The 9,825-nt window shown below is 50.4% G+C and overlaps 1 protein-coding gene across 1 annotated transcript; it reads left to right on the top strand.

Annotated features, from left to right (window-relative positions):
* Positions 1 to 213: 213 nt before the first annotated feature.
* LOC137815947 (uncharacterized) lies at positions 214 to 723 on the top strand. Its single transcript, XM_068619056.1, has one exon. The coding sequence runs from the start codon at positions 214 to 216 to the stop codon at positions 721 to 723; it is 510 nt and encodes a 169-aa protein (XP_068475157.1).
* Positions 724 to 9,825: the final 9,102 nt, after the last annotated feature.

Raw genomic sequence — 9,825 nt, 5'->3', positions numbered from 1 at the left:
AGATTTTAATCTTCACAAATCTCCTTGGTTTAGCACAAATCTTCTCAATTAGAGTCGCTATCTACCACTAAGCCCATTATAGGCTTAATCACCAATTAACTATATCAAATCCAAGCGATGAAAGAAATTATTTCCTTTCAAAGTTACAAAATCATCGTGTGAACCGACTGTCCTATTAGTAAGGTGTTGAGGAAACCCGAATTGGCAGGTCGAATGATCAGATGGTCGATAGAATTGTTTGAGTCTGGAATCAAGTATGAACCTAGAGGGCCTATAAAGTCACAAAATCTAGCTGACTTTACTTCAGAACTACAAGACAACTTGGAGCCGGAAGCAACATGGATTTTATATGTAGATGGATCTTCCAGCAAAAGCGGAGGAGGAGCAAGGGTTGTCCTTGAAAGGTCGGGAAGCCTCTGCATAGAGAAATCATTACATTTTGGCTTCAAAGCATCAAACAACCAAGCTGAGTTTGAAGAGCTCATAGCTGGTTTGTTGTTAGCCAAAGATATGGGAGCCCGAAAAGTCGAGTGTAAGACAGACTCACAGTTGATAGTTGGTCACATAAATGAGAAGTACCAAGTGAAGGACCCGTTGCTTCTAAAGTATTATCACCGAGTGATGGACATCATGGCAAGATTCGAAAGCGCTACTGTATATCACATAAAACGAGAAGATAACTCTCGAGCTAACATGTTATCAAAACTGGCCAATAATAAGTAGAAAGACCGACATGACACCGTCATACGATAAACCTTGTTTGCTCCGTCGGTTGTAATTGAGGAATGCATGGCAACAGGCAGAGAGGATGTCGATTGGATTTATGAGATTAAGAGTGTGCTGGAAGACCAGGAAGTCGAGAAGGAGTGCAACGATCTCGCTATGAGAAAAATTCCCTCTCGTTTTGTATTAGTAGGTAATGATCTATACAAAAGAGGATATTCTACTCCGCTGCTTAAATGTGTATCAAAAGTCGAGGCCGAATACATATTAAAAGAACTACACCATGGTGCATGTGGAATACACTCGGGAGCACAAACAATGGCAAAAAGAGTACTTAGGGTTGGGTATTATTGGCCTACTTTGAGGGCTAATTGTGTTGATTTCGTAAAACGGTGCCAAAATTGCCAGGAACACGGCCCCTTCATACACCTTCACCCTTGTGATTTGTAAAACATCAATTCTCCATGGACGTTTACCTTGTGGGGAATAGATATAGTCGGCCCTTTCCCACCAGCAACAGGGCAAAGAAAATTTTTGCTAGTGGCAGTAGACTATTTCCTTAAGTGGATTGAAGCAGAATCTCTTGCGAAGATCACTACTGGGCAGATTCAAAGCTTTGTTTGGAAAAATATAGTATGCCGATTCGGCATCCCTCACACCGTCATCACTGATAATGGAAGGCAATTTACAGACCGAAAGCTTGCTGAGTTCTATGACAGTCTCGGTGTCCGACACAAAACAAGCTCGATAGAACATCCATAGACTAACGGACAAGTTGAGTTCGCAAACAAGGTCATTTTAACATGGCTGAACAAGAGATTGGGTAGTGCGAAGGGAAGGTGGATAGAAGATCTCCCTGAAGTCCTTTGGGACTGTAGGTGCACTCCGCACTCAGCTACAGGGGAAACTCCTTATAATCTTACATATGGAACAAATGTCATGTTACCAGTTGAGGTCGGAGAGCCGACTATTCGACGAGAACTTGATAATCTCAAACTCAATGAAGAATACTTGAAAACTGAGTTAGATCTACTTCAAGAAATGCGCGACAAAGAAAAAGTACGAGAAAAAGCATGTAAGCAGAGAGCAGCTAGAAGATACAACTCTAAAAGTATCGAGAATGAGAGGGGAAGCTCGCAAGTCGTCAGTGTTCCGTCCGGTTGACCGGGACGTCTTCGTGCGCGACCTCAACTGTCAGCTAGGTACTCCTCCCACTGATTGCCTGTGGATTCCTGCAAAAAAGAGGACAAAGAGGCGCCCTAGCGGCCGTTTGCACTCCGACGCTCAAGTCAGCCAGCAAGAAACACCAAAACTGTTCACCTCCGTCTCTGAGCACCGCGTGTGGCACTCTGAAGGTGGTAAGAAATAATTGTGTATTGTCTGTGTTCTCTCCCTCAGACAAAAATATTCCCCAGTCCCTTGTTCGTAACCTTGAAGCACAAGCAAGCAACTAGAAAGTTCTGGTAAATTTGCCAAAAGTTCGAACCCCGTTTCCAACATTCTCCGCGCTATTTAAACTACCCAAGCATTTAAAGCGCCTTAAAGCGCTTTTAATCACAAACGTAACGCACTCATTAAAGCGTTTAATTAGAAAACGTAGCGCATTTAAGACGTTGAAACGCTTGGGAGCCCTTATAGTACCTGAATGCTCGAAACGGAAACTGTATTGAATGACTTTAATTACCTGGCACCTGACTAAAGGGTGTTTCTATTCTGACATGGCTGTCGTACACGTGGAGGGCCTCACGACGCCATGACCCCATCTGGGGGCGTTTCTACCCATCTGGGGACGTTTCTACGTGTGAGTCCTCCTGCTTGGGAGTGTTACTGCGCTAGGGGTGACTTTTTGGGTGCCAACTCATGCCCCCAATCATCTAGTCACTTACTTTGAGAGCGTATCTGCCTTCCTTTCGTACCCTGTACCCGGCTACCCTGGGTGTGACCTTCCTCTTGAGTCGTATCTGTCCCAAAGGCGTCTCTGGGGCGGCAGGGGTACTTCACAAGTCAGGCTGCCCTACACTGGTGCTATCACTATGGCCTTGAAGCCACCTTTTCCTTCTCTTTATCGCTGCCCCGGGTTATCGGGATCTGAGGCCTTCCCACGGCGTCGCTCCCTCCATGGTCTTCCCTACCCATGGGTATCGGGGAACCACACTGTGATTGCCTTGCTTTAGTACTGTTTGATCTGGCGACGCCCTGGTTAGGCGACGCCTTCACCTAGGCGACGCCTTGCCTTGGCGACGCCTCTTCTTGGCGATGCTGGCACTTGGCGTCTCTCCACCTAGGCGACGCCTTGCGTTGACTTTGACTCTCCAGTCGTTGACTTTGACGCTGACTTAGTCAACGCCCGGATATGGGACGGTACACAAGCCCCCAAGTCTTAAGCCGAAGACTTGTCTTCAGCGCAAAGACTAAAGCCTTGCCCACGTCGTCCACGTGGTATCCTGATGACGTGTCATTCCCTGCTGACTCAACAATTCTTCGAGTTACTGACGTGACACCTTCTGAACCACAGACGTGACACCTTCTGAACCCCAGGGGTGTTTTTAATGGCTGATTGGATCTCTTCTGAAATGATGATAATAACACCTTTTGGGGCTACCCTTGATCACGCGCCACGTGGCCCATCGCACGGCCAGCTTCCTGAGACCCTTGCGTTTCCCTTGGGTAATTGATCCTTTGACGCGTGGCACGCTCCCACGGCTCTTAGTTAGCGCCTCTTGAGTTGCGAAATGTAACGTTTAAGTTACTCCAAACCCCGCGCTCACCCTACTGTTACATTCATTCTCTCTGCATCTCCGCACTGTTCATCGCCAATAACCCTTTTTCTCTGCAATTGCGATTCTCTCCTCCCTGTGCTCTTCTACTGCCTTCACTCCGATAGCAAAGGTACGATTTCGAGTACTCACAACCTTTCCCTTTCGTCGCATTATATGATTTATTGAACTGCCTGGGACTGTTGTTATTCATGCCTTACTGTGTTTCTCCACTTCTCCTTCCTCCTCTGGGTTTTCTCGCGTGGGTGATGTTTCCTGGGGGCTCTCTCCCCTTCCTGCCATGGCTACACTTGCTAAACCCTTTTTCCTCTCTTTCTCCAGCTATTTATTTACACCATGACGCGCGCGAACGCGGAGCCTGATTCCTCCCCCACGACCCCCAAGTCCAACTACAAAGCCTTCTACCCATGGGCCCCCGACAAGCTCCTGAGCGAATGCACCAGCCTGACTTCCTTCCAGGACCTGGAAGCTCATCGTGGGGACCCCCACTTGTACAACTTTTACGCCTTCTGCCGCACACACGATGCCCACATATCCGTCCGTCCCGGCAGGCTTGGAGAACCTGTTTGTTTGGACGACAGACCTAGAAAGGGGAAACCCTTCTTCTTCATGTACCAGACCGTGTTCAAACGCGTTGGAGTACGTCTCCCGTTCACCCCCTTTGAACGGGAACTTCTCACTGAAATCAATACTGCCCCCGCCCAGCTCCATCCCAACAACTGGGCATTCGTGAGGGGGTTTCAAATTCTTTGCGAACACCTGGGTATCCCCCCTTCTGTAGATGTCTTCCTGCATTTCTTTGAGGTGAAAAAGCAGGGGAAAAGCTTCTGGGTAAGCTTTTCCGGGATCGCGGGCAGGATCCTCCTCTCCCTCTTCCAAAATTCTTACAAGAACTGGAAAGGGAAGTTCTTCAGGGTGTGCAGCGCCAAGCACGATCCCGCAGCTTTGGATGGCTTCCCCCTTTACTAGACGGAGCGCCCTAAACTGCTCAGGGCCAAAACCCTGGAAGAGCTGTCTCCCGCCGACAGGGAGGTTAGCAAAGCCTTGGCCGGGTTGGGGATCGTTTTTGATACCTTGAAGCTTGTTGCTAGCGAGTACAATGCTCACACCCTGACCACCTACTTTGGTAAGGGGACTCTCCCCTCAGCCTTCTTGTTGTGAACACCCCGCTACTTGATGTTGTTCCCCCAGACTATTCTACTCGTTTTATATTGTGCCCTGTTACTTGCATCTCACGCCTCTATATGTATTGTAATAGCTGCTTTGGTCCTAATTTCTGCTGCTTGGTCTGTTCTGTAGGATCGGTGATGGGCGCTTCTAAGAGAATGATGCTGGCAAAAGCAATGAAGGAGGCTCGCGCCGCCAAGGCGGGCGCCTCCTCCACCCCTGCTGCCGATCCGGTTCCCCCACCGACTCTGTCACCGCCGCCTCCGATCACCGCCGAAGCTCCCTTTAGTTCACCTCCATCATCTCCACATAGCCCCGCAGCACTTCAGACTCCCCGCTCTCCTCTACCCATCGCCGTTGTTCCCCTAGCTGCGGCCTCGTCACCGGCTCCAACCCCCCTTGACAAAGGGAAACGAGTCTTGGAGATTCTATCAGATGATGAGGACTCAGAAGGCGTGGCATCCTTCAAGAGAAGAAAATCTGCGCGAGTTCCTCTCTTGGTAGAGGTGTCGCCCCAAGGAGGGAACCCCTTCATGGACAACCCCCCAAGTGCGACCTCACTCCCTCCCATGACACTCCAAGAGGAAGGGGGCGAAGGCGCCGAATCTGCCCCGCCTCCGCTGCCGGCAGAAGCCATTGCTTCCCCTGCTTCCGTCGCTGCCGTCCCCGATTTCATCGCCATCCCTCCTCCGATTATGCATCTAATGAGGGGCTTCAGTGGCGGGACTTTGCCAGAGGGCACCGATAGGAAGGAAGGCATGCCTTTCTACTTGGGGGCCTTCTTGGCGGTGGCCCTTGAATGGCGCGCCCAAGCCAGGAACGCAGTCCTGCAAGCTCAAACTCTCCAGGCCTTGGAAACAAAGGCGACTACTCTGGAGGAGGAAATGAGGACCCTGGGACGCCAGAACGAAACCTACCAAACCTCTCTGAAGCAAGCGCAAGAGTCCAAAGCAGAAACTGAGAGGCAACTGGCAGAGGCATTGGAGCTCCAGGCTGGCTTTTATGCTCGGGAAGTCGCCCTCCAAGTCCAGGTAACGGGCCTTCAGGAATTGGTCAAAACTGATGCAGAAGTTCAAAAGGACCTGAAGGACCGTTGCCATGAGCAGGCTGACAAGATGGAGCGGATGGAGGGGGAAATGGCCACCCAGGCCAAAGCTATGGACCTTCTCCAGGTTGACTACGACAAACTACAGGTCGAGGTCAGTCGGCCCCGCGTGGAGAAGGAGGCTCTGGAGAAGCAGGTGACCTCTAGGGATGCCGCCGTTGAGGAGCTAGAGAAGGACAAAAAGGCCCTCATCCAGGAGATGGCGGGTACTTTCGAGGAGGGGTTCCAAGAGACTCTGACCCAGGCGTCCTGCGAGAACCCTGGCATCAATATTTCGAACTGCGACCCCACACACCATGTTGTCGACGGGAAGGTCGTGCCCATGGACTTGGATGACTGAACCGCTGTCTCTCACCCGCCACCTTCACCTTCAAGCTTAATTCCTTTATACTTTACCTTTACTTTTGACTTTCTCTGTTAAGCTTGTAATTCTTTGAACCATTCGTACTCTTGCTACAAATTTGGGTGTTCGTATGATTGCTTTTGTGCCTTCGCGGTATAAAATTCTGCTTATGTGATCTTATCATCGTTCTTTGCCTTCGCGTGCTTCGGTTGTTTTGTTTGTATTATACTCGCTTCTTTCGCTTCGTTGGGGGGCCTTGTATGACCGGGAAAGGTCGCGTGCCAACCCTCACGCCCATGGAGAGGCTCACCTAGTGACGCCGTATCGTCCACGGGGTGTCTCTAACACCAAAACAGTTCTTTCCTTGAACTTTAGCACCCGGCGCCCACGCCTAAGGAGAGGCCTGCTACAACAGCGTCGTATCGTCCTCGAGTGTCTAAAACGCCGAGTGCTTTGGGGGGGGGGGGTCGTTCCCTCTATGGTCTTTCCTTCCCATAGGTATCGGGGAACACCCTGCCAGCGATTCGCCGGTGTTTGGCGGTCTTATCTCTCTCCACAGTCTTTCCTACCCGTGGGTATCGGGGAGGCGACGCCAGCGACTAACTCTGCCCCCTTCAACTTCGTCTCCCTCCACAGTCTTTCCTACCTGTGGGTATCGGGGAGGCGACCCTGTTGATATTTGGGTTGGCGACGCCCGCGACGTCTCACGCTGGCATCGCCCTTCACATCCTTCTGGGCAACGCCTCGGGCGTTACCTTTGCTTCGACATTGACTTTGATTCTTGCAAAAGGGCTCAAGGTTTTGTCCGTGCCATCCACGTGGCGCTTCTTGTATGGCTGATGGGACGTTCCGTCACTCGACTTGATCCACGTGGCGCTGCTTGTATGGAGGATGGGACATTCAGTCATTCCACTGAGTCCTGACTCCCGCTGCGCCCCTGACCCACTTTCGACGGCGCATCGTACCACTGGATACTCTGTCGATACAACGTTCTCTGATTTTAACCAGCGGTGCCAGGGTCATCCTTTCATCTTCTGCAACGTGGATCAATCGTGCAGTGCCTCCATTCGCGTCGTTTGGCGCTCTAACCGCTTTATTTAACTCTTCAAACTCTGAAACGATCCTCATCATTTTCTCACTCTTCATAACCTACTTACGTTCTTTCTTCTTGCACCCTTTTCTTTCTCACGAAGGGTTGTTCCAGCCTTCGCTCCCCTCGCTCAACCCTTGTATTTCCGGCAGTCCCTACACCCTTGACTATCCTTGATCTTGTTACAGGATGTCTTCTCATGCTGCTTCCTCCAGGGTCAATCCCAAGGACTTGTACCCTTGGGCTTCGAGTGAACTTCTTGACGAGTGTTCATGCTTACTCTCTACCAGGGCCATAAGGGAGCACAAAGGGGATTCGTGTTCCTATGACCATCGGGCCTTTGCGAGGAGGCATGACGACGACATCGTTGTGCTCCCTTGCACTCTAGGGGAGCCAGTATGTGAAGACGAACGGGCCAACGACGGGGTCCACCAGGTGGTGTTCAAGACCATCGGAGTGCGCTTACCCTTCTCCTGGTTCGAGAAGAAACTGCTGACGGAGATCAACGTTGCTCCGGCCCAGTTATATCCCAACAGCTGGGACTTTGTCAAAGCCTTCGACATTCTCTTCGGGTTTCTGGGTTGTGCACCCTCGGTTGACCTCTTTCTTCACTTCTTTGAGGTGAAGAGGCAGAGACACAACCTCTGGGTAACTCTCAGTAATGTACCCGGGAGAGTTCTCTTCACACCCTTCCAAAGCTCGTTCACCGGGTGGAAAGGCCGGTTCTTCAAGATCTGCCGTACTGACCTTGTTCCCGACGCTCTGGATGGGTTTCCGCTGTACTGGGTGAGAGAGGAGAGGGCCCTCCCAAACCCCTCAAGAAGCTGGCTCCAAGTGATCAAATAGCTTGCCGGATTCTTGCTGAGGCGGGAGGTTTTGACTCTGCTACTTTGATCAGCCTGGAGTTCAACGCTGGGACTCTCGAAAAGTACATAGGTAAGAGTCGCTGCCCTAGAAACTCCGGCCTTTGTTGTTTTCTGTACGTGCATGTCTTGCCTCATGGTATCTCTGACACATTTATCTCCTTTGGTGCAGGTTCGAAAATAAACCAAGAAAGGAGGACACGACTTACTCGAGCTCTGCGGGCTGGGAAAGGGGCTTCGCCTTCCTCCAGTGCTGATTCTGATGACCACTGAAAAGTGACTCTTCTGTGACTTGCATGAGTTGTAATATTCGCCCCATTTGGGCTACTTCAATTGTATTGAGCATTGCTTGTAACACCAACTTTTTCTATATCAATTGATTTTTGTAACGTCACTTTACTCTGCATACATTTCGCATATTGTGCGCTTTCCTTCGCCCTGTTCATCAACGGCGCCCGCCTCCATTCAGGCGACGCCTTCTTTCTTGGCGACGCCTTCTTTCCTGGCGACGCCTTACCTTACTTCAAACGGAGAAAGATACAGGCTAAAAACCAAGGCACTTCTTTTTTCTCAAATTGGTTTTACCTTTTATTAGGGTGACCTCATTAAAAAACCCCCGAGAGGGAAAAAGAGCGTCCCCTTCAACTAAATTGTTACATAACTGCTTACATAAATCAACTGAAATAAAATTTTAGGTTGGCAGCATTCCAACTGCGCGGGATAGGACCTCCATCTAAAGTCTCCAGGTTGTACGAACCGTTGCCCTTAGCCTCAGTAACTCTAAAGGGTCCGGTCCACTTGGGAGACAGCTTATTCTCCAACTCGTATGGGTGAGCTTTCCTCATCACTAGGTCGCCGACCTGAAACTGTCACGGCTTTACCTTAGAGCTATATTGCCGCTCTACTCTTCTCTTCATCGCTTCAGCTTTTATTCTAGCTTCTTCCCTGGCCTCCTCTAGCAGGTCCAAGTTTACCCGCCTCTCTTCATTGGATTCCTCCGCCACAAAGTTTTGAAAACGTGGTGAGCTTTCATGTATTTCTACTGGAATCATCGCGTCCGACCTGTACACCAAACTGAAAGGCGTCTCCATAGTAGAGGATTGGGGCGTGGTGTGGTATGCCTATACAATTCTCAGAACCTCTTCCGCCCACGCCCCCTTAGCTTTCTCTAACCTTCTTTTCAACCCCCTCAGTAGGACTTTGTTTGCTGACTCCACTTGTCCGTTGGTCTGGGGGTGTTCAACCGATGCGAACACTTGTTTGATTTCTACTTCAGCACACAGATTTCTCAACTGCTGACTGGCAAACTGGGTCCCATTATCAGATATCAGGCGCCTAGGTACGCCAAAACGGCACACAATATTCTTCCACACGAAATGTTGTACCTTGTGTGCAGTGATCTGTGCAACGGGCTCTGCCTCTATCCACTTAGTGGAGTATTCGATGGCGACGATCAAATACTTCATCTGCCTGATCGCCAGTGGGAAGGGGCCCAGGATGTCGATTCCCCATGTATGGAAAGGCCACGGACTGTATATGGATCGCAATTCTTCTGGCGGCGCCTTGTGTCAGTCGGCGTGCTTTTGGCATTGCCTACACCGCTGGGCGTGCCGTGCGCAGTCCTCTTTCACTGTTGGCCAGAAGAAACCTGCGCGTATTACCTTGGAGGCTAAGGATCTTCCCCCTACGTGGCTCCCGCAGATGCCTTCGTGGAGCTCCGCCATTATCCTGGTGCACTCATCGCCACTGACGCATGT

This window comes from Phaseolus vulgaris, chromosome 1, assembly GCF_000499845.2.
Source record: "Phaseolus vulgaris cultivar G19833 chromosome 1, P. vulgaris v2.0, whole genome shotgun sequence".
Taxonomy (NCBI): domain Eukaryota; kingdom Viridiplantae; phylum Streptophyta; class Magnoliopsida; order Fabales; family Fabaceae; genus Phaseolus; species Phaseolus vulgaris.
The sequence above is the reverse complement of the archived record's forward strand: the minus strand, read 5'-3'. Positions and strand labels throughout refer to the sequence as shown.

Bases quoted from the DNA above. Each gene is read 5' to 3' on its own strand.
- LOC137815947 (XM_068619056.1), top strand. From the start codon at position 214: ATGATCAGATGGTCGATAGAATTGTTTGAGTCTGGAATCAAGTATGAA.